We start from the raw sequence: 18,280 nt of genomic DNA, 5'->3' as shown, positions 1-18,280 counted from the left end.
TGAAGTTTGTCAGTCATTATTTTGTCTCATGTGCATCATCCAGATTTGGAACATTGCTACTTCTAGATTTGGAACAAGCAATGTTTGCTACTTCCATTTCTACCCAAATAAGGAAGTATCAAAACAAGATTGCTATCTACTAAAGATATTTAATATAGTGTCTCAGTAAACAATCTATAAGATGGATTGTTCTTCTGATGACAAGAACAATCTATGCTTTGAAGATAATAATTTCAAATGGCAAAATGTTGGCAGAAGAAGCAATGATACTATAGTCTTCATATTACTTGATAGATCATCCATTACAACCATAAAAAAATAAATTCATTACAACCATACTAACAGGAGCAACTATGCCACTTGATCATGCAGCCAAACCAAAATAAAGCCATTACAACCTTACCAAACAAAGGCTTTTGGTCTGCTTAACTAAGGGCTACTTCACCTAAAACACCTATTCATCTATCAACACTTCAGTTGTTCATAATTAAGATGAAACACGGCACATAAAGCACCATAACACTAGCCATCACCAGCTCCAGCACTAGAAGGATCTCTCTACCCAATCCAAGCAGCACAGTAGCTTGCTGCTTGGTAGAAACGTTCTGCTCACTAGGGCTGCCAAAATTAACTCTGCTTGCAATGCCTCTTCCAGCTATGCCTCTTCCACTTATGCTTCTTCCTTCCATTGATTCACTCCTCTTCCTCTCAAGTTCTCCCCCCTGTCCTCTGCTGCACCTATTGCATCAATAGCAGCATCACCAATAAGAACCCTAGTTGCAACCAGATGCTCCACATATTCTAGCTCCTAGCACCAGAAATCACATCTGACCTAGGAATGAAAAAAATGCATCTTTACTTTATAGAGCAAACAAATCGGCCAAAGCAAGGCCATGTCTTGTTAAATAGGCCAAAATTAAACTACTGAACAACTTAACAGGGCATGAATCATAGCAAGCAGTAGCTAGAACCATATGTGATTGAAACTATACTAGGCATGGTCATCATCGGAGCAAACAAATCAAGCACACATCATCGTCAATCAGGACACACCTACAAACCAAATAGAATGGCAAACAAAATGACCATGCCACACTTACAGAGTGCTTGCTGCACTTGTAGAAAACCCAACCATCGTGCTCATCGGTGCTAGAGCGGTAGAATTTCACGGCGTCGCCACAATCGGGGAAATCGGTCAAAGGCACAGAAACTAAGCGGCCAAACAGTCTAGAGCGGATGGAGCTCGAAGATGACATGAGGATGATGTCGCCGGCGGCGGGAGTGGCTGCATGCGGCGACAATCGTTGTGGCGGCAGTGCCTAGCTACGGCGACGGATTTGGGAACTAGGGTTGGTGGAGAGGAGAGTGAGGGGGGAGCGAGGGGATGTGGTCTGGTCCAACCAGGGGTGGGTGGGGTTTTAGTTCTCACGATTTTGCAAAAAAAAAAACCTCGGCTCCCCGCGTATTCTAGCTGTTGCGACTACGTGGCCAGTCAGCGCCCAAGTGGATCTAGTGGACCAATGCCAAATCAGTAGATATGTACACAAAACCATATTTGGGACTGTAGGTGAACCCCTTTGATAAATCGAGACACCATATTTCGGGTATTTTGAAGTACGGGTACTAAAAGTGAGCTCTAGCTCAAGTTTGGGGACCATGGGTGAATTTTTCTTAATTGTAAAACATGCTCCGACATCAGCTGCCCAAGTTATCTATCTCTTCTCAACATAAAACAAAGGTTAACTTTATTTCACGAGCTCCAGCGTACTCTGATTGTTCAGTTAGAGTATGTTTGGTAGGGTGCATGAGCTCAAACGTTCCCTATAGAACCCACTTTTGACTGTTTGGCAGGGTGTATGGCTCACCTTGACTATGCCATCTCATGCAAAAATGCCTCTCGACCATGCTGAGTCGAGCACGCTCAGATAGGGTGCATGGAGGTAGCCATGCTCGCCCCAACCCTCAAAAAATGTTCGGAATTTCAAATTTTGTTTCAATTCTCAAAAAATGTCCAGAATTTTAAAATCAGTTTACATTTTCAAAAAAATAATTCTTAAAAAAGTTTGGATTTTCAAATTTTGTTTAAATTTGTAAAAAAAATGTTTAGAATTTCAAATATTGTTTAAATTTTCAAAAAAGGCTAAAAAATTAAAATAAATTTTAAATTCTTAAAAAATGTTCAAAGTATCAAATTTTGTATAAATTTTCAAAAAAGGAATTCCAAAATGTTTTAGATTTTTTAAAAAATGTTCAGAATTTAAAATTTTGTTTAAATTTCAGAAAAATGTTCAGAATTTTAAAATTTGTTTGAATTTTTGAAAAATCGGGGTCTAAACACATGCAAGCTACCAAATAAAGTCTCACCTGAATATCTCAGCACATACATCGCTACCAAATAACAACAAATGCATATACTCAACATGTCTACAGTTAGTATGTCTCAAAGGTGAACAACAATGCTATTGTAGGAACTGCTACCAAACACACCCTTAGACCCTGATTGGATTGGCGTTTCACGGCGCAATACCCCTGTAAATTATACAGACCTTCGTCGGTCATTTTCTTTCGAACTCAAAATCAAGTGTGACCGGTATTATACACCTGTAAAATAAATACAGATGTATAAAAATACTCTCATGCCAAGCGCGGCCTTAGGAATCCCAAACCTGCGAGGGATATGGAGGGGATATGGACAGGAATCGACCACAGAACTGAAACAGCAGCAGCATATACATTCATCATTTTTTTCTCTTGCAAGAATCTCAAATTTTCACGGTAGCCAGATCGCTACCCCGTGGAGTTGTGATACAGATTACATTGTTATTATACAGATAACTGGTGACTCGACAAGAGATGCTACTGACGTATCTACACTGTATTTTTACAACACAGTCCTAAATTCCCACTCTATTAACAACAAAACAAGGGAGGACTGACTAATTACATCCTTAATTTTTTTTCCTGAACAGTCTATATGCATACACAACAACACAAATACAATTGGCTACACAAGGTTTTGGCGCAGCAACGACTGGGCCTCGTCACCGGCGCTCCCATTCCCGTCTTGTGCTTGCCAGAGGTTCCTCAGGAAGCCATACCGCTGCTGCGCCTTGGGAGACTCAGTCAAGTTCCCAGACGCCTGTGGGGATAACTTGATGGCATTCGACGATGAGCTCTGCACATGCTGGAGGCATACTTGCACCGCGTCGTGCACTCGGACGAAACACCACCCTGCGCCAATCATGTCGATGATGCCCGCTCTTGACAGCAGTAGATGCACCTGCCGGTTAGGGTTCGCTATAGCAATCTGCAATCAATCAAAAAGCCTCCAAGGGTTTGAAATGCTAGCTCCACACAGGCATCTTTACTATTTCTTTTCATGGAGTACTGAACTAGCGAATAGAAGAACTGCTGAGAGTAAGAACCTGGATGTCGCGTGCTTTGTATTCTTGGTGCAGGTCCTTGAGAGCTTGAACAGCGCTCGAGTCGATGTACGTAACAGCTGCATGCCAATAAAATTCCATCATTTTAGTCCATTCATCTAGGTAGTTTGACAAGTACAATTGAGATTCTTTTTATGAGATAATTAGTTGCAGGCAGCAGTGTTGTCTGCGCCATGTAAACATTGCAACAGAAAATAAAGGGCTTACGAGACATTTCGAGGATCACAAAATACACCCTTCCAACATCAGGTCCCCGGTTTGAATTTGGGAGTTTGAGCTCATACTCACGCAACCTGATAAAGGATTTTGGTTAAACTTGCATCTTTTTTTTTTGGAAAGGTTAAACTGGCAACAGGCTAACAAAGAATCTTAATGAGACAAACTGCTTAAACAGATGAAGAGATTGACCTGTCTTTTATGTAACTTATATTAGCAAAGTAGATTGGCGCATCAACACGGACAACAACAATCCCGCTGTATGTATAAGCCTCAGGGTATTGCAATGTATTCCTGTACACAGTGGTGCCAGGCAAACGGCCCAAAACAGCTGTAGATGGGCCATAAAACCTATTAAATATATACTGCAGACCAGACTCAAAGTCAAACCAAGCAATAAAAACCCTTGACAAAAAAACAATTGAAAACAATGGCAAAGATCATTCAAACTCTCCAGTGAAGAAATACTAGTAGATCAAAGGTCCAATAGAAGAGCATGGTGAGACACAAGGGTGGTTGCTGACTTTGAGAAATAATGATGTGTTGTTATCAAGCAGATTGTAAGTGCTCATCATGTCTAGTTTAGTACAATTACTTACCTATATGCGGATTTGCCGATTCATGGATTACAAATGCCAGCGAGAACCCGACCTACAAAGGAAAGTGCTACCATCAAATAAATGATTCTTCTCCATACTAAATCTGAAAATTTTCCATGTACTTACCCCAACAAGGACACCAATCTCAATGCCAAAAGTTAAGGTTGTAACAAACGTCATCGCCCACAGAAAGAAATCCTTCTTATCAATACCCCACAGGAAGATGGCCTCTTCATAATCTACCTAAATACAGTCCCAATATCCATGAGAAATTAGGTGCGAAATGATTTAAATCAATACAAAAATGAACCGTTAGAAGAAAGAGAGCTCAATAAAGAACTGAGATGGCAAATTAGAGCAGAAACCGTACGCTGTAATTTGGAAAGAAATAAACATAGCTTTATTTATTGGGAAAAGGTACTACATTGCCAGCGCAGCAGGCAACCAGAAGTTAATGATTGCCTGCTGACAATGTAGTACAAATAATTAAAAACAGTGGTTCACAGTATGTACAAATATGAGCATTTAGATGTCCTTACCAGGCCAGTGACAGCAGAAATCACAATGGCAGCCAATGCACACTGGGAAAAATGAGATGAAAACGTAAGTAAGCATATAGCACTTAGATCTCGTTAAGCACAGGTATACTATGACGCAGATATACATTTTATTTGGAAAGAAATTGAAGACATGTTTGCCAATAAACTTTGTTAGTCCATTTTAAAAAAGTGGACCTTAACAAATTCTATTTCTGCATAGTGGTACATTCTAACAAACAAGATTGTGCAATTAATTTGTCTCTTAAGAGTTTCAACTTAAACATGATAAATTGCAAATATTTGTTTGTAACCTTTTTATACACCTGATGTATATAAATTTGATCTAGTAAATCTGCAAATGCCTTAAACTTGATCTCTTCTTTTTTGCAAGAAAAGTAAAACTGTGAAATAATATACACCACAGATACAAGGCTTATGATGCATGCTTAATTCTACCAGAATTTTACAAGAACAGTTCATTTCCAGCAGGAAATTTTGGAAAATATGAGCATTCCAAATAGGTTCTAAAGGTATACTAATCAAGGGCCTTTAGGTATAGTGATTAGTGATATGATGGATCATATCTAATCTATATTGTTCATATCATTAATAGTTTAAAAACAAAAAAATGCAAATGTTAAACTCAAACATGACTCTTGTTTTTGCGAGGAAATTCACACTTGGAACTCAAATTGTGAAATAAATATACACCACCGATATAAGGCTTGTATTGTGAAAGCTTAATTTTGCCTAAATTTACAATAACAGTTTGATTCCAGCAGGAAATTTTAGAAAAATTTACCATTAAATAGGTTCTACAAGATACAGTTAGCAAGGGCCTTAAGATATAGTGAAATTATGCATCACATTTAATCTATACTGATGTATATCATCAATGGAAGAAAGGCGTACAGAACAGCAACATGCAAAGAAGGTGCCCAGATGGAGAACTCCATTGAGCAATCCAACAATAGTTACTTAGTGAGTATTATCATGCCAAAATAAACTGAAGGAGTGCTACCAAACAAACAACACACTGGTAATCTTGCCTGAGGTATATCAGTAAATAATGGTGTCATAAACAAGAGAGCACTGCAAATTATTATGCCCATTATGATTCCTGACAATCCAGTCTTTGCCCCACTTTCATGATTCACAGCAGACCTAGAAAAGGAGCCTGCATGGACATCCATTGATAATCATCAGCTTTCTAAAGCCTAGCGAGTAACTAAGCATCGTGATTTTCACGTAAAGAATAGAGTAGAAATGAAGATAAATGAAGTAGCACAGATATTTTCCATTAAATATGATTAATATTCTACCTGTAGCAGGATATGCAGAGAAGAATGAACCGCATATATTTGATAGGCCAAGGCCAAATAACTGTAACAAAGGAAAACTTCATCAGAAGAGTTGATTTTTAACAATGAGAGTATTAGTTAGAAATAATGAAAACTGCTACATGCAATGCATAAATTATTTTGTATATTCCTGTAAACAAAAAATGTTCTGCAACGATGCTACACTAGTGATCTAAACGGTCTTATATTTGTTTACAGAGGGAGTACATTCCAAGATACATGAGGTCCTAGAAAAATATGCAGTCAACTTTTCCATATTTGACAACTAATTTTGTTAGGTAGAAATTGTACCATTAGGCTTGTGATGAAAAATCAAACCGTGGTGTATCATTCCCACATCACTTCAGAGTTGTTTAATACCTGACCGAGACATCCATCCTCTGGAAACAATAATCACTAGTTAAAACTCCCAGTGTTACCATCTAGAACAGGCATCTTGATCACCACGGAACATTATCATTTAGCGGGGGGCGTGTGTGGTGGTGTGTGTTTAGTGGTAGGGGGTGTTTTTTGCCCCTTCCTTTTTTTCTCTCTAAATGAAATGAAGCGCACCTCTCCTGCGTTTTTGAGAGAGAAAAAATCCCAAATTTGAAAGTGTGAGGTAACTGGAATAGAAACTAGGAAGAAAGGGACCTAAATCATCTTGTTTGATTCTTCGCAAATGACATCATCACTAAAATTTTATGATAAGTAGGAGCTTCCAAAAAAAATACTTATAGGCTTTAGCTATGCATGCAAAAGAATTACAGTCTACTACTAGCAAGGACAAGATTATTTGCTTCATTGAATTGAGGTGCTGCTCCTTGTATCTGCAAAATTCATGTTAAGATTTTTTTTTTGGCAAGACAGAGTTTGGTAGGTGATCTGGTGGTGCATAATCCCATCACAGTTTAGAGGTGGCAGCAGATCAGATGGTTGGTGTGACCCCAAGGTGAACATCTTATATTATTACAATATCTCTATAATTGGTAGGATATGATTTGTTATCTCGTCTTGCCGATCTCTAGGCCCTCAAGTCTCACACCTCTGTTTATACTTGCCCTTGAGGCTCAATACACCCTCCATTACGCAATATTCACAATCTTACAGAATAAAATATCATCACCAACTAGTTTCTATGAGCAAATATATTACATGTACAGAGATGTTGTGCATGGAACCCATTATTTAATTACACAAGATGACAAAAAAAATAGGACTGCATTTGACGAACAAATGTGAACAGCTTGTACCAACAAAAACTAATTATTAGTCAGTGGTTTATGGCAGCATATATACCTCTTTATTGGAGTCCAACTCATAACCATTCTTCGCAGCTAACGCTTTAGCGATCCCAACAGACTCCTAAAATTATATACTGCATATTTAGTGGTCACTAACAAAAGTAAAAAAAAAATAGAACATGCTTTACCAAAATGGCAACACCAGTGATAAGTATTGCTGTTGGCATTAGGGACATCAGATGTTCAAATCCTCGAGGAATGGAGAAACTGGGAAGGCCTTGCGGTATTTCACCTACCTAGGCACTCAAGAAACAGAGGATAACTTGTGATGTAGTTTTCCATCATAATGTGTTATAAAAGTAAATTTAACTTGATAAAATAAAAATACTCCCTCCGTCCAGAAATACTTGTCATCAAAATGAATAAAAGAGGATGTATCTAGGTGTATTTTAGTTCTAGATACATCCCTTTTTGTTCATTTTGATGACAGGTATTTTCGGACGGAGGGTGTATCTACCAGATGTGTGCTTTGCCAAAGTGACAATCAGGTAATCAACATAAGGGTTGATTGTGGCAGTCTGTCACCAGTGACTCGATGAGAACTTATAATGAATGAAAAAAAAAACATTTATCGTAGGCGCACATTTGAATTACAAAATGAAAAAAAAAACAGAAATAACGCACCTCATATACTATTTTCATGGACTTACACAGAAAACCTTGTATTGCAAAAATATCTGAAGAGTCATCCATAATCATAACATTTAATGATACACACATGCACACAAAAACTCTCCAAAGCCTCAAAGGACACATACGAGTCATCAGAACAAATGTCAAATGAAAAAAATTGCATACCAAGGTACAGGTTTCACAGCTATTTTACTGTTTATGCATAACATCATATAATTCAGGACAACACAATAGAAGGAGCTTACTCACCACTGATATGGCAGGTGGACGGAATATTTTCACAAACAATGTTCCAAGAACAACAGCTGTTAGTGGACCAGAAGCTCTCAGGAAACGTAAATTTTTATTCGTTTTTCCCTGCAAGAATTTAAGATGCCATTAAAAACAATAAACCTAAGAAACATTTTGCAAATGAATAAATGTAATCAATATAGAAATATAAACTTACTAGTTTTTTCATTATTAGAAGAATAACAAGAAACGCTGATCCCATTACAAATGGAGGCCAGGAGAACTGCAAAGCAGCACTGCTTTATTAATATAATGACCATGTAAGCATAAAATACCAGAAATTCGTTATCTGAAAGAGAAATACAAACAGCTTTAATGTATGCACTATGTAGTGTGCCTAATAGAGGTTGATTTATGGAGCCTAATCTGTATAAATGGCAGACCTTGAAACTTAATGTTCACTAGTAAAAAAGAAAGCGATCTTATTTTAAATGTTCAAAGAATCTGGTTTCCGTTATTAAGTCGGTAATTAGAGGTTTAATAGGAAGATAGGTCAAGCAAGAATAGTGAAACATAAAAAAATGAGACGTGATAACTGTATGAAGGTGCTTGTAGGAAGTTATAAACTTCTAACTATCCATGATTTCATCTCAGTGACCCAGTTTACAGTCAACATAGCAGCAGATAGATAGTGTTACATACAGAAACAGATCCAAGTTTTGATGTGGTCAGGTAGGAGAAAAGCTAGATACTTTACAGAACAAGACGCGAATATTATGCCAAAGTTGTACAAATCACAAGCAAATAAAATTGTATGTCTATCTTCGCTTCACCATCAACATTATCTAACTAACTGATGCTCACACATGAACACCCAGGCTATCAAACGATTATCTAGCCACTGCCAATTTAACATGCTTTGTCTAAGCAGTGTGCATCTAAAGGAAGGCAGGAAAAAGAAGGTTGACAAGGAGGTAACAATAAGTTTACACGGACAAAGAAATTCCACCTGATCTATTCCAGCAATTATACTCTCAACAAGTGGTATAATTTTGCTGCTTCTTGTAACGCTATAACCCAAGAAATACTTGATTTGGGACAAACCAATTACGATGGCCGAAGCTGTAGTGAATCCAGATATTACAGAATGGCTAATGAAACGAATAAGCCAGCCGAGTCTGTAAAGAAGAAAATAATGAACAGGTTACACAACATCAATGAGAATCAGGCTTATGCCGCTGAGATCTCCCCAGAATCAGGAAGATAGTTAAGCCTGAAGAGACAGGCAAACATGCAGTTAGTCCATCTACTTTGAGAAAAGGAGCATTTTAGTCTGATAAAAGTAGGACTTAAGTGACCATTGTGCAGAATGAGCAATTTAGGCTTCTTCTACCAAAACCAGGATGTGTTCCCTTTCTATTAAAAGGATTATGTCTCTGTACAGAACTACTAGAAGAATACACACTTAGATCACTGGTTGGGTACTTTCGTAAGTCTTAACAAAATAAGTGGGAATCTGATACAACCCATGCACTATCCCAAAAAGATACAAAACAAGTTCAATCTCTGAAGGTCTGATTGTCTGTTTTAGTGTTTTTCCATAAAACTAGTAAAAGTGAGCACTACATGTGAATAGTCCATGATGCAGCACTTGTCTGTTTTTATACCGTGTGCTGACGTTAGTATAAGCACATGTTGCTTTGCTTGCTTTTGTACGGGGATTGATAGCTTTTTTGTTTTTTCAGGGCTTGTTGAGCTGTGCCCTCAGCATTAACCCTTTGACTACCTGTCTGTGCTAGACCTTCGTGTGTTTGTATGTTTGAACCTTGTTGGATGTTTGGCTTGGGCAGTTGCTTTATAATATAAAGCGGGGCGAAAGCCTTTTTCGGTACAGGGATTGATATGTCCCTTTTTGCAAAATGACATGACTTCATGTGGACTTGTGCCAAAAAGACAATATAAGGGATATAAACCTAGGGTGTGTTTGCTTTTAGCCCAAGATTTCCATGCAAAATTTTGGCCAAGCTTTTGCTTGCCCATGAGTTGGGTCAACATTGGCAAGAAAAATAAACTAGAGTCGGCAAAGGGACATTGGTAACTATCCAAACAAACACCAAAATTTTGGCCATGACCAAAAATTGGTAGGCTAAACTTTCACCACCATCCAAACATAGACTTAGCGCTTAGGTAAAAACACTGCCAAAAGATATAGTTCAGAAGACAAAGATAATGCAGCTAGCAGGTTAACGTTTGAGCTATGCACATTGTTATGTTACTAATACAATAAGGAAGAGTATAACAGAAAATCTGTATACATGTTTGCATATTTTCTTCTCTACAGGAGGATGTTTAATGCTTCAATATTTCAATTTCTCCTAAATTGATAAACAGGAACACCAACTTTTCTCAGTAAACAGAATTACCTTAGCAATCCCATCAAGCATTCCAATATTCCAACCATGAATGCCAATAATATGGCTAACTCCGTGTAGAACTCACTAGATGAATTAACTATACCCCCAAGAACATTGGACACTAGCAGAGAAACAAGTGCCACTGGGCCTACTGCTAATTGTCGTGAGGACCCAAAAATCGCGTAGACAAATAGTGGGACAAAGCCTGTGTCTGTTCATCACAATGCAAATAAAAAGAGATGATTTGGATTAACTAGCCGCTCATTTGAAAAGAAAAAAAGGGAAAACAGAGGGGCACTGTTAGACGTAAACACTTACAGAGCCCATAAATTGGGTGAAGCCCAGCGAGCTTTGCATATGACATTGCCTACAACACAGTACAAAGTTGATTATGCTCTAATTTAAGACAAATAAGCAAAGCAGGCGGAGGGTACGAACTCGAAAACAGTTCACATGTCTACAGGATTTTTGTTGCTAATTTGTAAGAAACTAGGGAAAACAACAAGCTATGTGAATAAGTTGAGATGACGTGCTCACTTGTTCTATGAAAATTAGTATGGAGAACCAGTAGGTTCAGCTAATCTAGAAATCTCTGCAACATACCACCATTTTTTTAATAGATCAGTTCAAATAAAATATACAGATACTTACCAAATACAAATCAAAATTTGCAGAGAACACATCAAATAAAATTATAGCACTTTTTCCCTGGTACACTGGAAAATCATGAACACGGGAGTGACTGCCTAATATTTTCCCCATGCACAGGCTGCTATGATCTCATTCGTCCCAACTTAACAAGCCAAACTTTCATGAAGGATCGCACGCGAAAGAGGACGTGAAAATACTGTGTTCTCTAGCAGGCAAATCAACCTAATTGCTCCAAATACAATTCTGCAACGTGCTAACAGTGGGTGTAGGTGACTAGCCAGTCCAACCAAGTTACACAAATGAAAACTCTGTAATGTTCTAGCACAATGGGTGTGAGCAACTAGCAATTTAAGTAAGCTCCATAGTGGTTAACCTCCCCATCTCACTGAATGCATTACAGATTACAACTCCATTGAGTAACAGTGTTGTTTGAAAACAACTCATATATGAAATCTACAAATTGCTTATAGTAACACTCCCTTGTGCTCAATTAAGCCGTATTTACAACTTCAGATCTCTGAATGAACAGTAACCAAGCTTCAACAGAATACAGTAGCATTTTAGAAGGAGAAAAAATGTAGTAATAGTTTTTGCATGAACTGTCACCAAGCATATTTCAAGGCAAGCAAGAGAGCAACCAATAGGTTTTTTTTCCTGAACTCAAACAACCAATGCGTCAATAAGCTCGATCGGGGGCCAAAGGAATTTTTTAAGTAATATAATCTCAACTGACTTGGTCACTGAGGCATTTTCTGAATAATACTAGTCGATACTGTCAAAGAAATACAGATCTACTACCACAAATGGTCAGAGTAACAGGGTACCTGAGGCACAAGCATGACGCCGACAGTGATGCCGGCGGCGAGGTCGGCCTGGAAGTCCTTCCATCTGTAGCTCCGCATCCACGCCAAGCACGGGAGAGCCGCCTCCGCCCACTCCCACGGCCCCATCGCCCGCGCCCTCTCCATCGCCGCCGACAACGGTGACGGGGAGGAGGAGGCGGCCGCCTCCCGCACAGCCGCATCCAGTGGGTGGCGCAGCGGTATCACCCTCACCGGCCTCCCTGCTCCGTAAACGGCGGCGGTGAGCTCGCCCGAGCTCGCCGACGCGAACGACGACTTCTCCATTGGATTCGAGGATACCTTACAATTGATCAGTTGGTCCTTCAGAACAATCATAGAGACATGGACACAAGGGAATCAATGGTAGCGATTTTGAGCTGAGTAGCTCACCGCTGCGCGGGGCAAATCAGGCGAACATCGGCCAGTGGCCACAGCTGCGAAGGCAGGTGGCAGGTGGGAGACCACGGTTGCGCGGCACGCGGTGGAAATGGCTGGGCAGCTGAGGCTGGGAGCTGGATCGGGGAAGGCGCCGCTGCCGGAGTCCGGCGGGAGAGGAGCAGGAGGAGCCGAAGCGGAGGCGGAGGCCGGTGGGGACGCGCGACGAGCCGACGAGGATGTGGGGAGCAAGCGGGGAGTGGCTGTACGCTTCTCCGCGGTATCGACGACCGGATTCGGGAGGGGCGATCGGACGGTCCTACTCAAGCGATGGTTATTCTCTGCGGTCGACCGCCCGTTGATGTAGCCGGACGGGATAGCGGGGCGCGGCGATGTACCTGGACAGCATGTCGGCATGTGTGCATCGCATCGCATTCACTGATTGCTTGTTGCGTGTAGGACAAAAGGGGCCAAGTAAACGGGCGCATTTGGGGTAAGTTTAGTTGACGTGTCTCGATGTAGTATGAAAAACGTGGGAATAATAAATAGTCTAAATTTAGACTACTCGTGATGAAATGTTACATGTCTATGTTACCACATCTATAGCGGAAAGTAACGTATATGGTGTCATGATACAACACTTTATTTATTACTCCCTTCGTCCTGTAATAATGTCAAAAACGCTCTTATATTATGGGATAGAGGGAGTAGATTATAGATTCATCTTATCTTAGTATGAGTGATGTTAACCATGGTATGAGTAACTAGCTATGTTACTCAATTCGTCTCTTTCTTCATGAAGTCATTGCCGCATAAGCAAATTTATTGAGTTGGGTCCTATGTTACTGCTGAAATTACTCCCACTGTAGACAGTCTTAGGGCATCTCCAATGCTAAATCTCAAAATGGACATGATATCCATTCGCGGGCTGGTTTGGACCAGTCTGCGGATAATGGTGTAAGAGTCGGCCATCCAACCCTGTTCTCTAAAATTCCCGCCTATTTTTTTATGTCTGCAAGCTCAAAATAATAGCATATCAAATTTAGATGATTGAAAATATTGAAATGCAACAATAGTTCTAATTTAAATATTCCCTCCATCTAGAATTTGGGACGGAGGTAATATTACAAGCCAACTAAGTTTACAAATTAAATAGTTCAAGCTTGAATTCAACTAGCACATATGTTTCCTCGCAAAAAAATCGAGCACATATATATTCTAGTTATCCCCTTTAACCGCCAATAGATGCTCAATCAAATCTTATTTGAGTTGCTCGATGTCAAATTTGTTTATGCATTGGAACAAACTCATCAAATATGGCCGGATTCTGATACAAAAGTTGAATATGATTACCCATGTTCTCAAATTCCAGACCTACACATCATCTTCACTCTCATCCTCAACAATCATGGTGTGCATAATCACACAACATGTCATCACCTTCCACAAGGTCTTTCAGTCCCATTATTTAGTAGGTCCACAAATAACTGCAAGACGGGCCTGGAGCGCTCGAAATGATCTCTCAACATCATTTCTAGTTCCTTCTTGTCTTTGGGTAAAGTGAGACTTTTCTAACCACGCCCTAAAGGGCAAGCTCCTCCTTTCTAACTCATTCTTAATGAATGTACTCCATGGAGGATAGATACCATCAACCAGATAGTAGCCCATGTTCTACGGATGCCCATTGACAGTATAGTTGCAAGGAGGGGCTTGCCCTTCAGTCAGCCTAGCAAACAATGGAGACCGATGCAAGACATTGATGCCATTACGAGACACACACATATCAAAGAAAATATGCCAAATTCAGTGGTCCTCTGATGCAACTGCTTCAAGAATGATGGTGAGTTTCTTAGCATGGCCCTGATATTGCCCTTGTAGAGCATTTGGACAGTTTTTCCATCTCTAGTGCAAAGAGATCTGAGCAAACTTGGCCACCCTCTTACTACAAACATTGCCAAGAGCCTATGGGTGTCTACGATAGCTGGTTCCCTCAAGTACTGAGGTCCAAAACACTTCTCAAGAGCCTCTTGGTGTTTGCGACAGTTGGTTCTCTCAAGTATGTACTCCATGTCCAGATCCTTTGCTACAAAGAAGGGACAAAAAAATTAATAAGGATGGTGACCACATAAGGGCGGATAGTACCTGGCAGTGGACGAACGAGAGGTGTGGACCGGTGGTGGAGGACAAGCAGTGGCGCGACCGGGTGTAGCGGTGGAGGTCGTGGAGGTCCGAGAAGGGCTTGGAGGGCGGCAGGGGTTGTAGAGCGGCAGCGGCGACGAGTGAGGAAGCAAATGCAAAGAAAGATAGAAGGATGGAGACGTGGGGTCCAGGTGGAATTTTGGGTGGGTCGTGGGGTGTCGAATTCCTACGTGAAGGAGGTCCGGACTCCCACAAATCCCCTTGGTTTACGGGAAAGCGAACATCCAGACTGGTCCACGGACTGATGCGGGACGACGTTGGATGACAAACAGTGTCTGAACAACTGGGTCCAGACGCTTGGAGGTTTCAGGGTCCGCGTTGAAGATGTCCTTATGACCCAAAGACCACAAGCACTTGCGAGAGAAAGGTAAAAAAGTTGGCTTAATTGCTACGCCATTTATAGCCAATCTATTAGTTCTTCTTTTTCTGAGTCGAATGGTTCACTCATATACTCTCTATGTTCACAAATATAAGACATTTAACTTTTTCTTGAACTAAATGTATATAGGCACATTTTAGTATGTTTGTATATTTATTCTTGTCTCTATACAATCTATATTAAAAATATTTTGTTAGGGGTGTATATTAAAATATTTAAAACATTGTATTTGTGTAAACGGGGGAGGGAAACATTTGATAAGGGATGGTCCAACGAACGATCATTGCGTAATCAGGCGAATGATTTCGTTGGCCGGAAGGAATACCCCCAACGCGGTCCCTGATGAAGATAGACTAGTGGCTGGGGCGTGCCCTTGGCGCGCCTCCTCTGCCGTCCTGTGCCCAGAAATCATGTGGATGTACGTATGCATATGCTTTTGCAGCCCAGATGAGCACCATATGTTAAAAACAAGTGCACTTAACTGAAATAGATCATTGCAGTGTTCACTCATACTCCCTCCGTTCCAAAATAGATGACTCAACTTTATACCACCAGAAGGTCTAAGGTCACTCCAGACCACAACGGTCGGACATCGCCTCATAGCTTTAATGGTTATTATGTCTCTTTATTTACTAGCATTACCAGTAACGTCTCCCCTTTAATGTACCTTAAACCCTTTGTAACGTGGGCCGACTGGGGTCCTGGCGCACTCTATATAAGCCACCCCCTCCACAGGCACAAGGGTTCGCATCTTTTGTAAACACACACACACATATAATTCAGTCGACCGCCTCCGGGCACCGAGACGTAGGGTTGTTACTTCTTCCGAGAAGGGCCTGAACTCGTAAAACTCGTGTGTACAACTACTCCATAGCTAGGATCTTGCCTCCTCATACCTACCCCCCATTCTACTGTCAGTCTTAGAACCACGATAGTCCCTGCATGACATTTTTTTATAAAAGGAGTATATTAATATCGTGAAGATACCAATTACACCCAACGTCTACACTGATAAGATATCGAAAGGCATTAAGGATGCACACAACTAAGAACGAAATAAAAAAGAGAGAAGTATAAAAACAAAGACCAGTCGCAGTGACGAAACACTCACAACAGCAGCACTCTAACCACCACCAAAGACAATACCCGGACCGCAAAAGAGGTTCTCCAAAAATGACACCTCAAAAAAAGAAATAATGTACAAGCGTTGCCATCTTCCGATCAAGGATATGAGTTTTCACCTTGGAGAAAGTCTAAGATCCCAAAAGCAATGCCTTCAGCAAGGCCATTAGCAGGCACAACCAATGAAGGCCACCATGAGTTTTCACTCTGGAAATCGCGGCTGGCACTCGAGAAGCACCACTAGAAAATGTTGTCCACGTGTGTTGTCGCCCCCTGCTGCCAAGGCTGCCGCTACAAGCCCTCAACACCCGACACACATGAAAAACATGTGTTGCCATTCTTCATCGCAACCAAAACTGCCCTCCGACATTACCAGATTCCGATCGCAGCCACCATGACTTTATTCACCACTACCAACACCGTGAAAAACTATACTTAGACATGTCCCATGGCACCGACAAGGCAGCAAAGCTATGCGCCACGCCCTCATGTAGCCTCTCTGGCCGAAGATGAGGGCACGCCTGACCGGATCAATTCCGATCTAGATATCCAGTGGCGCCAAGTGCCAAAAGCTGAGATCTCCGAGGGGAAGACTGGAACCCATCGGTGTCTAGATCGATGTTTTGGAGCTTGAGGAACAGCAAGGCCAACCACCTCTTTTCCAGCCAAGCACACCCACCGACCATCCACTGGATAACCGGACTCCAACAGCCGCTACTGCGCCACCATCACCAACAGCCACACCAGGGGGACGCCCGCAGCTCACGCCGCCCTTGGCCCTCGCCGCCTGCGGCCAGATCTGGTCGTGCCGTCCGTCGCCGTCCCTGGCGCCTAGGTGCATGCCACCAGCTGCAGAGGAGCAGCGATGTTGCATCCTCTTGCACCTCCACCATAGCGCCCAGCCCGCGCCACGCCCTGGCCCGAAGCGTCGGCCGTGCCGACCCCTAGCAGGCGAGAGAACCCCGAGGCCCCACTGCTGCTGGTAACGGCTGGGCTTCGCCTCGGGTGCACCTTCTGGCGGCGGCGAGGGAGGAGTAGGGAGGAGAAGGGGGCCTAGCAAAGGAGATCGGTGAGCCCTCCCCGGCCACCTCGTGGGTGGCGGTGCGGGAGGGTTAGGGCGGGGGAGATGGGAGCAAGATGGGATAATCTCACGACAAAATCTACCGGCTAATATCGCCTTAGTCTCAAATTACTTGTCTTAGATTTATCTAGATACAAATGTATCTAGACAGAGACAGAGAGAGTAAATAATAGGATGTGCCAAGTAAAACGAAATGGCCCCAAAGAAGTGTTTAAAAATGTCCAAAAAGTTTAATTTGAGCACCATAAGATACCGGGCTTTTAAAAAAACTACTTCCTCCCAATTCATATTACTTGTCGCTCAAATAGATGTATTTAAACATATTTTAGTGCTAGATACATCATTTTGAGCGACAACTAATATGGACCGAAGGGAATAATATTTTACACCCGAGTTATTTAGCTAAAAACATACAAAGGCCGCCATCCTTTAAAAAAACTACCACAACATAGCCATGGATTCAAAAAAAAATCAGGACAATTCACATATATAGGCAGTTAACATGCCTATAGGATTAAAAACGGACACAAATGTAAAAAACAAAAGTTGCCATGCTTCTAAGTAATAAATTGCCACATATCCATGGTTTCATATGTACATGCATGCATAGTTAGAAAAAACAAGAGAGTTTGTCGTATTGTTTAAATTTGCCATTGCTTTTAAAAAATTGTTGTGTGAGCAGCAAACAAACTGACATGTCTCTAATTTTTTTTACCATGGAGCTGAAATTTGCAATGGATGTAAAACTATCGATGGGCCGGGAAAGTAATTTGCCATGGATGTAAAACTAGCCTTGCTTCTGCAATGCAAATTTGTCATGGCTTAGAAATTAAAGCTAGAAAAGAATATCTCATTGAACATGGCAAGTATATATATTTGTACAAAAATAGGTCATGTGGCAACTTAAAAAAA

The 18,280-nt window shown here is 41.1% G+C and overlaps 1 protein-coding gene and 1 long non-coding RNA gene across 2 annotated transcripts; both read right to left on the bottom strand.

The window, feature by feature from the left end:
- Positions 1-248: 248 nt before the first annotated feature.
- Positions 249-1,399, bottom strand: LOC123106906 (uncharacterized). Its single transcript, XR_006451544.1, has 2 exons — positions 1,101-1,399; positions 249-738 (listed from the first exon to the last, which is right to left on the bottom strand). It is a non-coding gene; the product is annotated as an uncharacterized lncRNA (long non-coding RNA).
- Positions 1,400-2,708: 1,309 nt separating this feature from the next.
- Positions 2,709-12,916, bottom strand: LOC123103345 (sulfate transporter 4.1, chloroplastic). Its single transcript, XM_044524899.1, has 18 exons — positions 12,603-12,916; positions 12,195-12,512; positions 11,038-11,086; positions 10,729-10,930; positions 9,315-9,483; positions 8,523-8,588; positions 8,324-8,431; positions 7,570-7,677; positions 7,437-7,502; positions 6,120-6,180; positions 5,847-5,974; positions 4,798-4,839; positions 4,385-4,501; positions 4,259-4,310; positions 3,852-3,990; positions 3,651-3,736; positions 3,426-3,502; positions 2,709-3,307 (listed from the first exon to the last, which is right to left on the bottom strand). The coding sequence occupies exons 2-18, from the start codon at positions 12,495-12,497 to the stop codon at positions 3,005-3,007; spliced, it is 2,076 nt and encodes a 691-aa protein (XP_044380834.1). The 5' UTR covers positions 12,498-12,512; positions 12,603-12,916; the 3' UTR covers positions 2,709-3,004.
- Positions 12,917-18,280: the final 5,364 nt, after the last annotated feature.

Source organism: Triticum aestivum, chromosome 5A, assembly GCF_018294505.1.
Source record: "Triticum aestivum cultivar Chinese Spring chromosome 5A, IWGSC CS RefSeq v2.1, whole genome shotgun sequence".
NCBI classification, from domain to species: Eukaryota; Viridiplantae; Streptophyta; class Magnoliopsida; order Poales; family Poaceae; genus Triticum; species Triticum aestivum.
Note: the sequence above shows the minus strand (reverse complement) of the source record. Positions and strands in the feature narration are given on the sequence as shown.

Coding starts and splice junctions, on each gene's coding strand:
- LOC123103345 (XM_044524899.1), bottom strand. CDS start 12,497: ATGGAGAAGTCGTCGTTCGCGTCGGCGAGCTCGGGCGAGCTCACCGCC. Junction 7,503..7,569: donor TCACTGGTGTTGCCATTTTG/GTAAAGCATGTT, acceptor ATATAATTTTAG/GAGTCTGTTGGGATCGCTAA. Junction 3,308..3,425: donor ACAAAGCACGCGACATCCAG/GTTCTTACTCTC, acceptor GATTGATTGCAG/ATTGCTATAGCGAACCCTAA.